At 32.9% G+C, this 16980-nt stretch overlaps 1 protein-coding gene across 1 annotated transcript in view; it reads left to right on the top strand.

Annotated features, from left to right (window-relative positions):
• dlp (glypican dally-like) overlaps positions 1 to 14908 on the top strand; it is a 146979-nt gene extending 132071 nt beyond the window's left edge. The window contains exons 6-9 of the mRNA XM_090168771.1: positions 6546 to 6676; positions 11585 to 11910; positions 12451 to 12659; positions 13444 to 14908. Of these exons, the coding sequence (XP_090024897.1) occupies positions 6546 to 6676; positions 11585 to 11910; positions 12451 to 12659; positions 13444 to 13748 (971 nt within the window). The 3' untranslated portion in view covers positions 13749 to 14908. The remainder of the gene's footprint in view (positions 1 to 6545; positions 6677 to 11584; positions 11911 to 12450; positions 12660 to 13443) is intronic.
• The last annotated feature ends 2072 nt before the right edge of the window (positions 14909 to 16980 follow it).

Here is a 16980-nt window from a genome sequence, read left to right as displayed (position 1 = left end):
TTTCGTGGAATTGTAAAATAGGCCTCAAATTTGGTGGAATTGGAAAATAGGCCTTAAATTTCGTGGAATTGGAAAAAAGGCCTTAATTTTCGTGGAATTGGAAAAAAGGCCTTAAATTTCGTGGAATTGTAAAATAGGCCTTAATTTTCGTGGAATTGGAAACTAGGCCTTAAATTTCGTGGAATTGTAAAAAAAAAGGCCTTAAATTTCGTGGAATAGGAAAATAGGCCTTAAATTTCGTGGAATTGGAAAATAGGCCTTAAATTTCGTGGAATTGGAAAATAGGCCTTAAATTTGGTGGAATTGGAAAATAGGCCTTAAATTTCGTGGAATTGTAAAAAAGGCCTTAAATTTCGTGGAATTGGAAAATATGCCTCAAATTTGGTGGAATTGGAAAATAGGCCTTAAATTTCGTGGAATTGGAAAATAGGCCTTAAATTTCGTGGAATTGGAAAATAGGCCTTAAATTTCGTGGAATTTTAAAATAGGCCTTAAATTTCGTGGAATTGGAAAATAGGCCTTAAATTTGGTGGAATTGGAAAATAGGCCTTAAATTTGGTGGAATTGGAAAATATGCCTCAAATTTGGTGGAATTGTAAAAAAGGCCTCAAATTTCCCTATCTTAACCTTTTACTTGCCGATATTTTCCATTTTACTTGCCGATATTTTCCATTTTACCTGCTGCCGATATTTTCCCTTTTACCTGCTGCCGATATTTTCCCTTTTACTGGCCGATATTTTCCCTTTTACTGGCCGATATTTTTTCTTTTACTGGCCGATATTTTCCCTTTTACTGACCGATATTTTTTCTTTACTGGCCGATATTTTCCCTTTTACTGACCGATATTTTTTCTTTTACTGACCGATATTTTTTCTTTTACTGGCCGATATTTTCCCTTTTACTGACCGATATTTTTTCTTTTACTGGCCGATATTTTCCCTTTTACTGACCGATATTTTTTCTTTTACTGGCCGATATTTTCCCTTTTACTGACCGATATTTTTTCTTTTACTGACCGATATTTTTTCTTTTACTGGCCGATATTTTCCCTTTTACTGACCGATATTTTTTCTTTTACTGGCCGATATTTTTTCTTTACTGGCCGATATTTTCCCTTTTACTGACCGATATTTTTTCTTTTACTGGCCGATATTTTCCCTTTTACTGACCGATATTTTTTCTTTTACTGGCCGATATTTTCCCTTTTACTGGCCGATATTTTTTCTTTTACTGGCCGATATTTTCCCTTTTACTGACCGATATTTTTTCTTTACTGGCCGATATTTTCCCTTTTACTGACCGATATTTTTTCTTTACTGGCCGATATTTTCCCTTTTACTGACCGATATTTTTTCTTTACTGGCCGATATTTTCCCTTTTACTGACCGATATTTTTTCTTTACTGGCCGATATTTTCCCTTTTACTGACCGATATTTTTTCTTTACTGGCCGATATTTTCCCTTTTACTGACCGATAATTTTTCTTTACTGGCCGATATTTTCCCTTTTACTGACCGATATTTTTTCTTTACTGACCGATATTTTTTCTTTACTGGCCGATATTTTCCCTTTTACTGACCGATATTTTTTCTTTACTGGCCGATATTTTCCCTTTTACTGACCGATATTTTTTCTTTTACTGGCCGATATTTTCCCTTTTACTGGCCGATATTTTCCCTTTTACTGACCGATATTTTTTCTTTTACTGGCCGATATTTTCCCTTTATTGACCGATATTTTCCCTTTTAGTGACCGATATTTTTTCTTTACTGGCCGATATTTTCCCTTTTACTGACCGATATTTTTTCTTTACTGGCCGATATTTTCCCTTTTACTGACCGATATTTTTTCTTTACTGGCCGATATTTTCCCTTTTACTGACCGATATTTTTTCTTTACTAGCCGATATTTCCCCTTTTACTGACCGATATTTTTTCTTTACTGGCCGATATTTTTTCTTTACTGGCCGATATTTTCCCTTTTACTGACCGATATTTTTTCTTTACTGACCGATATTTTTTCTTTACTGGCCGATATTTTCCCTTTTACTGACCGATATTTTTTCTTTACTGGCCGATATTTTCCCTTTTACTGACCGATATTTTTTCTTTTACTGACCGATATTTTTTCTTTTACTGGCCGATATTTTCCCTTTTACTGACCGATATTTTTTCTTTTACTGGCCGATATTTTCCCTTTTACTGACCGATATTTTTTCTTTACTGGCCGATATTTTCCCTTTTACTGACCGATATTTTTTCTTTACTGGCCGATATTTTCCCTTTTACTGACCGATATTTTTTCTTTTACTGGCCGATATTTTCCCTTTTACTGACCGATATTTTTTCTTTTACTGGCCGATATTTTCCCTTTTACTGACCGATATTTTTCTTTACTGACCGATATTTTTTCTTTACTGGCCGATATTTTCCCTTTTACTGACCGATATTTTTTCTTTTACTGGCCGATTTTTTCCCTTTTACTGACCGATATTTTTTCTTTTACTGACCGATATTTTTTCTTTTACTCACCGATATTTTTTCTTTTACTGGCCGATATTTTCCCTTTTACTGACCGATATTTTTTTCTTTTACTGGCCGATATTTTCCCTTTACTTGCCGATGTTTTCCCTTTGTTTTCCGATACATGCGCAATATTCGAAATTTTAGGAATGCTGAGTACAGGGAGATCACGAAGATGGAAAAATATTTGTAAAAGATATATTGTATTCTTTTAGTAATTACCTTTTTGCTCCACACCAAATTTCCCACCATACCGTATCCATTGTTTTTTGTCGCTTAGCGTATGAAATATAACCATTCTCCGTCCTCGAAAAGTAAGAACGATTTCTACGGTATTATTTCAATACGGCCCGCATATTTAGTCGTCAGCGGAGGGAACGGGTGTATAGTGAAATTTCGCCCCATTCCTAGTACCTTAATCGGCTGTTGCCCGAGCCATAAATTTCGCTTTATGTTTATGGTAAAATACGGCAAGCTGGCGACACTATATCTTGCAACTGAAGTCGTAAATAATAAGGGGGAAGGAGAGACCTTCGACACCCCCCCCCTCCGAATCTTCTGTTTGGTTTTCCATTGCGTTTTTTGTTAGACGCGTGACCGTTCGGTTTTACGATATGTAAAAGAATGTACTCGAGAATTTGGAGTGAACAGAGAATCATGATTCCCGTAAGAAAAACCACGCCCCTCTGCCTATCCTCGATATATCAGGAAAATAGAGGGTATACTTGTGGTTACATATTATCCGTGGATCTGAATACAGATACTTGGCGGGCTGCCGCAGCACTCCAGCTTGCGCGTATGGTCCCATTCATCGCAAAAGGACAAGTAGTCGCTTTGTACTTATATATATATATATATATAGTTGGTGCCTGGACTGTTATTAAAATTTTATTAATTAATTAATTAATTAAGTTTCGCTTAAGTAATTAGCTAGCAAGTTGAGCCAAAATATTCAGCACTTTAAATGATGATTTAACTGAATTTATCCAAAAAACTTGAAATATTAACAATGCATATTTTTGTACCTTACTTTGCTTTATATATTTTGGTTCAATTCGGTAACATACACATTTATTTGTAGATAAGCGGCTCCAAAGTAAATATTTTCTCATCAAAATAAAAGACTTTATTAAGTATATTTTTAAATTTAACAATTTAAGCTTCTTAGTCTCAATGGCTACGATCAGAGTTTAGTATGTTTTTAGCATCAACAAAATAGATAACTTTTTACATCTTATTTTAGTTGAATCATGGACAGTAAATTAAGAGGACCGGTTTTCGATACCCTTCCACAGTGCATTTTATTTATCCCCGCGTATCAATCAGCTCGAGAGACTCCGAGGGAGTCTTGCAAGGTCGTTTGTACCACGTGATCTTAAAATTTCAAAATGGCAATCTAATGCAGTTGATATTGTTACGTAATTTTTTGCGCTTTATATTTTAGTAATTTTTAATTTTGGTTTTTTAATTCAATAAAAACTATCAACTGATATTTAGTATATCATATTTAATCTATAAAAACGTGAAAAAATACCTTTTGGCGTAAAAATGTACTTCGTGTTTATCTTTTTTCTTTTTTCGAACAGTATCGTCCACTCTTAGCGATACTTGTTTTTTTCAAATAACCTTGGACGACTCCCTTAGTGTGATTGGCTTACGGGGACTAAAAACAAGGCTTTTTACCGATCCTCTAAAATCTACTATCCATGGTTGAATGATAAGTTTCTTAGTCTTTCTGGCTACCATCAAAGTTTAGTATGTTTTTTAGCATCAACAAAATTGATTACTATATAAAATATACTTTTTAAAATTTTAAAATAAGCTTTTTAGGCCATAGGCTAAGATCAAAGTGTAGTTACATTTTTCTCAAATGTTCTTTTGGAAGAAAAATAGTGCGCGTATAAATACATTATAATCAGCCTCGAACTTACGAAGATTGTTGTAAAATTTTTATAACGTAAACGACTACTATACCTCTGGTTCAGAAGAACCTTTTCAAAGACGCGTTTCATAAGGGTGTTACCATATTTGTCCCGCGGAAGATATATTCACTGTGGTAACGTAACCCTCGTACGGTAAAATTCGCAGCGGCGGAACGTGATCCCAACACACTCCGTAACTCAAAGAGTGCCAAAAATATTCGAAGAATTCCAAATTTAGTATCAGTTTTTATTCCAGCAAGCGTCTGTTTTTAAAATAAAAACCGTCAATTTTTTTTAGCGCCAAGATGTTCCGGCGTTTTGCCTTCACGGTCGTGGCGAGTTTAAAATATCTTTTCCGTGTGATTTTCCGCCAGGCCTTTGCCAATTTCCTTTTCTTTTTCCCAACACTAGCTATTATTTTCACACCGCCACAAACGCGGGAATTCGGTCTAGAATAACTGTGAAAGAATTTCTAGGCGAACGCCACGGAGTACAAGCTCAAATTCCTCTCGCGCCAAATTCTTCTTGAAACCCTGACAGATAAACCTTTGTTTCCATTTAAAAGCCAAGGCTTAAATATTACACTTTGTAAAGTTATCTTATATCCTGCTTTAATTTTATATTTTGTTTATTATTAATACTATTCCATTAATTTAATATTAAAGGGGAACGGCCAAGCTTTTCCAAATATCGCCTTATTTGCATATCAAAAGATCAACAAGACGTTCAACATACTTGTCTTGAAAATATAGTTTTTGGCCTAAAAAGTTGAAACGCAAAATAACGCCAAGTATTTGGGTTTGAATTTTCGCCGCCATCTTAAGGTATATCGCCAGCGCCAGCAGCACCATAGTGAGCGATTTGCGAACTAGCCTAACTTTTGAAATCGCGCAATTTAGGCTTAAGTCTCTTATAACTGGAACGCGCCGCGCGTGCAAAACAAATCTTTCGCATCTTCAGCAGCGCGGGCTTTTATGTTGTTTTTCTGTCTCACCGATTTCTCACCAGATGTCGCGGCGGACGCGCGCTTTTCAATTTCCCGAAATTTCTTTATTTTATGAAAAATTAACCACTTAATATTTTTTGATGCGGTTTTCGCCATAAATTTTAGTTTTTAACGGGCTATAGGGCTATCTAACTGGTTAGAGCTTGACCGTTCCCCTTTAAATAAATAATATTAATTAATTTTATTATCTTATATCCTGCTTAATTTTATATTTTGTTTATAATTCATATTATTCTAGTGTTGTAAATCGAAATATTTTCCGTATTTTTCCGAAAAAAAATTCATTCCATGATTAGTCTAATATTGTTTGCAAATTTAAATAAAGCTGCATTTTCGCCTTATTTTTGTGGCACCTAGGAGCAACAAACACAGCACCCCGCACAAGGAGAACGCAACCCGTCAAAAGTCGTGCATTTTCTTGTGTACGTTTTTCATTGGCTAGACGCTTTAGCGCCTGCTGCCGTCGGATGGGGAAAATTCGGAAATTGTCTTCCCCCTTTTCGTAAAACGTTCAGCGTAAAGGCTCGCCCAATGAAATTTGTACACAACACTGCGTTAGCGTGTTTAAAGGGTAGCTGCGTTCTCCTTGTGTTTGTTGCTCCTAGGTGGCACTGGGTGAGAATTCGAAACAACTTGCAGCGTTGAGTTTGCAAGTTCTCTCTCCACTGGTTAAAGGTGTTTCCCCCGAGCTCTTCGGTTTCCCCTTTTATATAAACACATTTTGGGGTAAGCAGTGAGTGTAGGGAGCTGTCACCACCCTCCTACGCGTTGTAACCCGGCCACCTGATTGAAAGGCATTAAAAGTCGCTAGCTGACTTGGTCCTAAGAAAAACAATTATTTTATCACTAAACTACCAAGAATAAATAAAAAGCTACTAAGAAAGTTAATTTGTTAACTATTTTCAAAGTGGTTAGTTACTACATGTGTTGGCCAACTTTGAGTATCAGGACTGATAAGTTATGATACCATCGATTATTGTGTATTTCAAAATGGTAACTGAACGCACGAACCCGATCATGAATTTAAATAAGACGGTCATCGATTTCATTTATTATTATTCAGTGTCTCAATATAATTCTTTTTCCTTTGCCAGGTAATATGGAACTTTTGGGAGGTCGGTTGGAAGCGTCGTTCAACATCGAGTCGGTGGTGGCGCACATCGATATTACCATCTCGGAGGCTATCATGAACTTCCAAGAGAACGGACCCTCTGTTTCCAGCAAGGTAACCATATTTATAACTTCCTTGTTTAAGCGAACTTACCCGTTTCATCGATCCGAGAAAAGGCGCAAACACGTTTCAGTGCGGCGTATCATAGTTGACGCCGGAGCCATACTCTGATTAAGAGACCAATTTCCTTTTGGTTGACACCACGGCCAGAGGTGGTGTGGTCCTAAAATAAATAAAAATTACTGTTAAGATTAAATTAAATAAAAATTACTGTTAAGATTAAATTAAATAAAAATTACTGTTAAGATTAAATTAAATAAAAATTATTGGTAAGATTAAAATAAATAAAAATTATTGTTAAGATTAAAATAAATAAAAATTATTGGTAATATTAAAATAAATAAAATTTGTTGCTAAGGTTAAAATAAATTAAAATTATTGGTAAGATTAAAATAAAATAATATTAAATTACAATGAAGAATGAAATTTATATTAAATTACAATGAATAATGAAATTAATATTAAATTACAATGAACAATGAAATGAATATTAAATTACAATGAATAATGAAATTAATATTAAATTACAATGAACAATGAAATTAATATTAAATTACAATGAACAATGAAGTTAATATTAAAATGTTATCACAGTGCATTTTAATATTAAATAACAATACAGAATTTAGTTTAATTCTGTATTGTAATTTAATAATAATAATAATAAGAACAGTAATAATATTTTAATATTATTTAAATTTAAAACATTAGTACTGTGGGTATTAAAATTAAATTGCAACATGGAATAAACATAATATTAAAAATATGATTACCGTGCTGTTTTCGCCAAACATTCGATTTCACGAACTTTAAGCGCCGAAAATTTATTGCTAAGGTTAAAATAAATAAAAATTATTGGCAAGATTAAAATAAAATAATATTAAATTACAATGAAGAATGAAATTAATATTAAATTACAATGAATAATGAAATTAATATTAAATTACAATGTATGAAATTAATATTAAATTACAATGAATGAAATTAATACTAAATTAAAATGAATGAAATTAATATTAAATTACAATGAATGAAATTAATATTAAATTACCATGAATGAAATTAATACTTAATTAAAATGAATGAAATTAATATTAAATTACAATGAATGAAATTAATATTAAATTACCATGAATGAAATTAATATTAAATTACCATGAATGAAATTAATATTAAATTACAATGAATAATGAAATTAATATTAAATTACAATGAAATTAATATTAAATTACAATGAACAATGAAGTTAATATTAAAATGTTATCACAGTGCATTTTAATATTAAATAACAATACAGAATTTAGTTTAATTCTGTATTGTAATTTAATAATAATAATAATAAGAACAGTAATAATATTTTAATATTATTTAAATTTAAAACATTAGTACTGTGGGTATTAAAATTAAATTGCAACATGGAATAAACATAATATTAAAAATATGATTACCGTGCTGTTTTCGCCAAACATTCGATTTCACGAACTTTAAGCGCCGAAAATTTATTGCTAAGGTTAAAATAAATAAAAATTATTGGCAAGATTAAAATAAAATAATATTAAATTACAATGAAGAATGAAATTAATATTAAATTACAATGAATGAAATTAATACTAAATTAAAATGAATGAAATTAATATTAAATTACAATGAATGAAATTAATACTAAATTAAAATGAATGAAATTAATACTAAATTAAAATGAATGAAATTAATATTAAATTACAATGAATGAAATTAATATTAAATTACAATGAATGAAATTAATATTAAATTACCATGAATGAAATTAATATTAAATTACCATGAATGAAATTAATATTAAATTACAATGAATAATGAAATTAATATTAAATTACAATGAACAATGAAATTAATATTAAATTACAATGAACAATGAAGTTAATATTAAATTACAATGAATGAAATTAATACTAAATTAAAATGAATGAAATTAATATTAAATTACAATGAATGAAATTAATATTAAATTACCATGAATGAAATTAATACTAAATTAAAATGAATGAAATTAATATTAAATTACAATGAATGAAATTAATATTAAATTACCATGAATGAAATTAATATTAAATTACCATGAATGAAATTAATATTAAATTACCATGAATGAAATTAATATTAAATTACCATGAATGAAATTAATATTAAATTACAATGAGCAATGAAATTAATATTAAATTACAATGAACAATGAAATTAATATTAAATTACAATTAACAATGAAGTTAATATTGAAATGTTATAACAGTGCATTTTAATATTAAATAACAATACAGAATTTAGTTTAATTCTGTATTGTAATTTAATAATAATAATAATAAGAACAGTAATAATATTTTAATATTATTTAAAATTAAAACATTAGTGCTGTGGGTATTAAAATTAAATTGCAACATGGAATAAACACAATATTAAAAATATGATTACCGTGCTGTTTTCGCCAAACATTCGATTTCACGAACTTTAAGCGCCGAACTATATTTAGCTTTTGGGTAAATTATTATTTAACTCTTCAACCCCTGACGCGCGTTAAAAGTCTCAGTGTGTTGCTCGCGAAACTAACTCGCGCAGCTTTCAATTTATCAAAAGGCTACGTGATGTCTGGGTTGTTAGGGGGTCTTTATTTTTTCCGGTTATTATTGGCAGATTTTGATACGTGCCACGATTTTCAATCGCCCAAAGATTGATTACAATTCTTTTTTCTCTCCAGAATTCAGTTTCCTATTCACGTAGAGTTATATTCACAATGGTCTAAATCCAGAGTTTTCGTAATTTTTAAAATTTTCCATTGATTTGATTTGAAGTCGCTTTTTCCGACAAAGATCTTAATATAGTAACCAGGGCTGCCACACGTCAGGAAAAAGTCAGTAAATTTAGAAATGGGCCTAAAATCTCATGGAAAGGTCAGGAAATTTTAAGAATTTAAAAAATGTCAGGGAATTCAATTTTATCTTGACACTTTTTTAAGGTAATGATAGTCTAGTTATCTGATAAATTCTATGATTATTATTTAGTTCCTTTAAAGTTTTTCTAATTTTTTTTAACGTTGCAATAATACTTTTGTATTGAAGTGTAGGTGGGTTGATTTCAATTTATAAACTTATGATAAAAGTAAAATATAAAAATAAAAATTGTCTAATTTTGGTTTTAAAAAGTCAGGGTGAATCTTTTAAAATGGTCAGGCAAAACAGGGAATTGGGATCTGAAAATACTGTGGCAACCCTTGTAACACAAGCTGCATTTACCACCGCGAGATAAGATAAAAATGTAGTAACGTATTTTAATATACCGTTGCGCGATAAGATGCAAATGTAGTAATGCAATTTGAATTTACCGTCGAGGGATATATATTTTTTTGATCTAATTTTAATTTCCTTTATTTTCCAAAAAATATCTATAAAATCCTATAATTTGATTAAAACTTTCTAACTAATCGTAAACTGACAGACAGGTAAGCAGATTTCACTGAGATTGCACAAAGTTATTGATTTTACATAACTACGGTTTACATTCCTTCGGAATTTTAATTACCGTTTATTTTGGTTTTCCTCCACAAGATTATACATACAGGGTGTTTCAATGGGTTACGCAAAAATTTGAAGGAGTTGTAGGGGGTGAGTTGAGAAGTATGCCTGTTTTTTTTTCCCATTTTCCTACGATGAGTTAAAAGAGCGCCAGAGAGCTCCAAAGTGTGGCCTATTAGCCCCTGGAAGTAGGCTGCCACGAGCGCAAAAGCCAAGCAGCAGGGAAACGCGAACATTAAGGTTTGGGTTCGTGTGATAGGTAAAAAAGCAATTTGTAAACAAATCGAGGTAACCCTCGTAAAAAAGTAAACTTAAACAGTATTTAAAGTCCCTGCTGCTTGGTTTTGCGCTCGTTGCAGCCTACTTCCGGGGGCTAGTAGGCCACACTTCGAAGCTCTCTGGCGCTCTTCTAACTCATCGTAGGAAAATGGGGAAAAACAGGCATACTTCTCAACTCACCCCTACAACTGCTTAAATTTTTTGCATAACCCTTTGAAACACCCTGTATAATAAAGCTATAATTCAAATAACTGTTCTTGACGTGGATCCTTCCACGTTGAGTTTCCAAGTTATTTCCCCCACTAGTTAAAGTTCTTCGGTTTCCCTTCCATACAATCCTTCCTAAGCATTGTAACCCGGCCATCTGAGTAATTGGTTTAAGAAGTCGCTCGATGATTTAGGCCTAGGGTAGCCTCTCGGGCATTAGCCTAGCTAATTATTATGCAACTTGAGATCAGATCACTGACAAGGAGACTACCCGAGGTGGTTTTCACCGATTTTGTTGAAACTAGGGGGTTAGGTAGACCTTATGGTAGTATGAAAATTCTTAAAGGGAAAAGTTGTAATGGGCTTTAGTTTTCCTATGGCAACCGAAAATGTTTTTGACCTCTCCATTTAAAAAAGCATGAGATTTTCTCGGTTACCCAAATTTTGTTAAAATTTTACTAAAATTGAGCAATTTTACCTAAAATCCTTGATCAATTTTACCCAAAATAGGTCAAATTCATCTTTTTGGGTCAGTTTTGAATATTTAATTTTTTAAATATACTTAGAGATTTTTTCGTTTTGAGAGATGAAAAACATTTTCGATTGCCATGGGAAAACTAAAGCCTATCGCAACTTTTCGATTTGGTCAATTTCATACTAGTATAAGGTCTACCTAACCCCCGAGTTTTTACAAAATCGGTGCTAACCACCTCGGGTAGTCTCCTTGTGAGTGGTTGATTATATGAGATAAACCGGATCTGACTATCTTCGGATATCTGAGAATTACAACCGTAATAATTTGAAATTTATAATAATCCGTTATTTTTGTCCAATATTGCATCGATTTAATGTGGATGTATTTGTCGTTCAGATATTCGAAATTTGTGGCCGTCCCAAATTGGGCAAACGAAGCGCCAGCCCGGGTCAAGGGAGCGAACTGACCTACGAGAAGTTCCGTTTCGCCTCGTCGCCTCCGCACTCGGCCTCCAACCATCGGGCCGGCTACGAAGACGAAGACGCCTCGCTCAGCACTTTCGTCCAGGGCATCAAGAAGAAGATTCGCAAGACCAGCAATTTCTGGAACCAGTTGCCGACGAAGATGTGCCAAGACCCCAAAGTGGCCGGAGAGAGATCCTCCGCCGACAAGAACCGCAAGGACAACGACCAGGACTGCTGGAACGGACAAAGTCCTCCCATGTATGCCGACTTTAAAAGTCCGCGGAATCGTTTGAAACATTCGGGTCGAATTTCGAATAACTCCTCCCGTTCCATCACAGGGTTCGAAAAAACCCGGCTTTTTCATTTGGGTGGGTTTTTTATTCAGTATACAATTTCCATATTTGTATTAGATACAGATACTGCAAAACTGAACCAAAGGACTGGTAGAAGTTTGAAATTAACAAGCCAGTTAACTTCGTAAAATTGAAAACACATTAACATAACAATTCAGTCTAAGATAGATATTAAAGTGGTCATGGCGCATTGAACTAGTTGGTTTTTCATTGAAAATCTGAGATTTCAAAGTCGGTTTTTTCTGATGAGGGTTTTTGAGGTGGGTGGGACCAAAAAACCTAACTGGTTTCTTGGGTTGGATTTTTTATTTTCGAACCCTGTTGAATCCATCAGGGTGACAAGGGCTTACCCTCGCGCTTCCTACTAGCCGGTCCCTCAAATTTCAAGCGATTCCGTGGCCCTCTAAATCCCTTCAAATTCTAACCATTTCTATTCCGTACTTAGACTGGACGCCTTGAAAGTGAAGACCAGCGAAGAGTCGTCGAACCCGGGGCTGTCTTCGGTCAACGCGAAGGACCTCCCCAATATGGCGCAACGTATGGAGGCCAGCCATCAGAACGCCATCGTTAACCAACAAGTCTTGACTTTGAAACTCATCTCCAATAAACTTCAGCACGCCTATAACGGCCTGAACGTCGATTGGCAAGATACCGGTTAGTTTTTACTGAGCTTCAATTTTGGATTATATCTGTGCTTGGTTACGCTTTTTTTAAGTGGGAACGCCCTTTGGAAACGTTGGTTGCATGTGTAATGTACCCCCATTGGTGGTTTATTTTATTGGGCACGCCTCTTTTGCTTATTGGTAACGCCTCCCTTTTATGTGGGAACGCCCTTTGGTCACCTTGTTTGCATGTATAATGTACCCCCATTGGTGGTTTATTTTATTGGCCACGCCTCTTTTGCTTATTGGGAACGCCCTTTATTAACCGTGGCTGCATATGTAATGTGTAGTTCGTTATTTTATTGAAAACGCCTCCATTTTATGTGGGTACACCCTTTGTTAATTTTGGTTACATGAGTGATGTACACCGCTTTGTGGTTTATTTTATTTGGTACGCCTCTTTTGCTTTTTGGTAACGCCTCCCTTTTATGTGGGAACGCCCTTTATTAACCGTGGCTGCATATGTAATGTGTAGTTCGTTATTTTATTGAAAACGCCTCCATTTTATGTGGGTACACCCTTTGTTAATTTTGGTTGCATGTGTGATGTACCCCCATTCGTGGTTTATTTTATTGGGCACGCCCCTTTTGTTTATTGGAAACTCCTCCATTTTATGTGGGAACGCCCTTTGGTAATCGTAGTTGTATGTGTAATGTATTATTTAATTGGGCACACTAACCCCCCGAAACTTTTTTACCCTGTGCATGTTCCCCTCCTTTAAATAACTCCTTTGGTCAGTAACTATTGATATTAATTCGGCGCGTATCTCCTCCTAGATTCCGAGTGGACGTCTAGCGGTAGCGGAAGTGGGAGTGGCGATGGCACGAGTGACGTGGACAGCGTCGCCCCCACCGTCAGCGATATCTACTTCGGAGTGTCCACGTCGGAACCTGAGGTGACGCACAGAAACAGGGCGCCTCCCCGCCAGGACAGCACGCCAACCAATCAGCAGGGCCCTCCGGATTCCTCGGTGCACTTGGCGCCCACGTGGTCGCTGGCCGTGTACCTGCTGGTCGCGTTCGCACTCCCATTTCTCGCCAGAAATAACTTTGGTCTAGTGAATTCCGGCCCAAGATCCTAGGCGAAGCTCAGCGAAAAACAAACGCCATAATTACGTTTAATATATTTTTTAGACGCTAGGGGAACTACTTTTATTTTTTATTGTTTTTTAACCGACAACGACATTTGAATCGCTTGTACTACTTAAAGCGAGAACATTTTTTTTACAATAAGTTAAAACATGAACAAAGTTCGAAAGGTCAATTAACATTTATTTTTCATCCACGTAAACGAACAAAAAATACGAACCGAATGACGGTGTTTTTTTAAACCATGTCAGTGCGCCAAAATGTGGGAACTATATATATTTGTTTTTTTTAAACCTCCGCCTAACATTACGTAATCGTGTTTTTGCGCGCCATCTATGAACGTAAAACTTTCGGCCAGCTAGCATAGATTCGCTAGTTTTAAAAGTTTTTATTTTACGTTTTTTGGGTAACAATAATAATAATAATAAAGACTTTTGCAAGTGGAAGGAGTTTTTCGAGTTAGGAGAAAAAAACACAAGAGATTCTTTCAAAAATTGAAAATAAAAATACAACGGATGTGAATAAATATTATTGTAAATATTTAAAAAAAAACTCCCCTTTTCCCCTTCTTTAAAAAAAAATGTGAAATTAATAAGTTTTTATTAACATCACTCGTTTTAAGTCTAATATATAACGAAAAAACCGTAAATAGAGCTGTCTTCATAATTTTAAGAATTAATTTAGCTGATAGAAAGTCAGATGTTGCCACTTTAGCCAGTAGCGCCGCGGTGTACGATTTTAGAACGCGTTTTTATAGTTAAAATTCCCGCTCTAGCCTTTATTTTTAGTAAAGAAAAATATCTACAACGCCATCTGTTAGATTAGTAAATATTTAAAAGTGGTTTTTACCAATCGTAGCTTACAATGTAACTATTTTAACAGATGGCGTTAGATAAGGGTCAGTGAAATTTTGGCTAATATTTCTAAAAATATGGAACTGAAACGTATTTAAAAAGATAGGATGTGTTAATGAAAGTGGAATATAGAAAAATAATTCAAATACGTAAAAAAACGATATTTTTCTATTTATAGTTTCAATCAAAAAAATAAAAGTGAAAAATACAAACGTATCATGTATTAATTATTGGAAATTCTAATTTTTAAAAACCATGACAATTGAGATTAAAATTAAAAAGAAAAATATATTTCTACTTTTTTCCTCCTCAATTTCCAAAAAAAAGTTGATTTAAAAATTCAAAAAAAATGTTTCAAAATTAAGAAAATGATAATTTTAAATTATAAAACTAATTTGAAATTTCAACAAAATATTTAAAATTTAAAAAAATAACGATATCAAATTTAAATGATAATGATTTGAAATTTTATAAAGTAATGATTTCAAAATTGAAAAAAATAATTTCAAATATGAGAAAAATTGTTTGAAATTTGAAAAAAATAAAGATTTTGTAAATTCCGAAAGATGAAGACGTCAGTTTAAAAGAAGGTATAATAACGAAGCTTAAAATGTGTCCTTTTTATTGTATAGAATAATATTCTGCAATTTAATTAAAATCGTTTTGAAAGTTAGTCCTTACAAAAATTAAACAAAACAAATGTGCCAAAAAACGTTTTTTGTGTTGCATTTTTAAACCTTTCCCTCCTAATTTTTTTAACTAGATATAACGTAATTGAAAGTTAAAATAATAGTTAAAACCTCACTAAAAACAATTACAAAGGACAATAATTAGTAAGCTCTGTTAGTACATTTTTAGCAGGGCTTAAATAAATTGTTTTTAACTTTTAAGAAAGTAGTTTTTGTTGTGTATTTTTGTAATATATCTTTTTTTTTAAGAAAATAGTAACCCCTTTTTTGTGTCCCTTTTTTGAAATGATGTTAACTTATTTTTAAGCTAAACAATGTTTAAATATTAGTTGTACCCCTTTTTATTCAATTCGAAGAAAAAAATCCGTAACGTAATGTTTTTCTTTATAAAAGATGGCGCCAGGGTTGCGCTACGCCGTCCTTTCAATTTTTCCCGCCTTTTTCAAATATTTTTTTAATAATATATAATTTACTTTAAAAAAGTACGAAATAATAAAATAAACAAAAAAACGTTTGCCTTAAATACCCGAATGTTTATATAAACAAATAAGAAATAAACAGTTTCTTTTAAGAAAATAAATACTGATATGGGGGATAAATAATACCATTAATATACGTCATCAACAGTTTCGTCATTTTTGGGGAAATACCAAAAAAAAATATTGTCATGTAAAAAGGCACTTGTTGAAAAACTTTTGATAAAAGAAATAAAGTTGTAATTTCTTTTCTTTTCCTCGGTCAAAGAAAAACAAATAAAAAAAACCACTGTGATTGTGAAATGTACACGGCCTGGTCTCTTATTTTTGTAAGCAGAAGTTACACAGCCTTTGACTATGATAAAAATGTAGTAACGAAATTTCAACTAACCATTGCAAGATACGGTTCGCAAATTACGTAATTCAAAACATACTTTTTCTACACGTCTTCTCCTCGTAGTGAAGAGGAACGAATTGAATTAGCCCCACCCTCTAAATTACGTCACACATACTCAAATCAATAATTTAATTGATTTAATCCTTCAAATTAATTAACTGCAATATGAAATATCGCCCCCCTCCTTAATTGCTTAACGTAATTTGTGAACATCTCCTAAAATGTAAATGTTTAATTATCAGGTGTTTCGGTTCAGTTCAAAGTGTAGTAAACAATTTTATTTCAAACTCGAGTGAAGTTTTAAATAATCTATTTATTTAAAGCCCCAATCTGGTTTCACACCCTACTCGTTATTATTAGTTTCGATATCACTAACCTTCGGTAATCACTTTTTATTGACGTCAATTAATTATCTTACAATTAAAAAAATGTATTTTAAAATTTGTTTTTATGTATAACAAATTGAGGTTATCAACTCAGCCAAACTGATATAACTCAGAAACAAAACCTATTGTTTTATTTTATTTTAGAACGCGCGCCTCTTAATCTCGAAAAATAAGTTTCAATTTTTAACGTTTTTATTAGCCTTGACTAGTTTTTCACCGAATCCGGCAGATGTATAGGTAATAATGTTTACGTAATAATTTATTCCTATATAGTTAATTTTACGGTAGCAGTAGTAAAGCCGGTCTGTCGATGCTTATATACTTTATTTAAACACCTTTTTTAGTTATCATTGTCTTCTGTAGTAGTGTGCTGGAAAACGCAAACTGGGGGATGAAGAATTTGGTTTTGTATTCACTCTGACG

This window comes from Leiobunum rupestre, chromosome 3, assembly GCF_980474605.1.
Source record: "Leiobunum rupestre chromosome 3, qqLeiRupe1.1.hap1, whole genome shotgun sequence".
In the NCBI taxonomy this organism is placed as follows: domain Eukaryota; kingdom Metazoa; phylum Arthropoda; class Arachnida; order Opiliones; family Sclerosomatidae; genus Leiobunum; species Leiobunum rupestre.
This window is presented reverse-complemented; position numbering and strand designations above follow the sequence as displayed.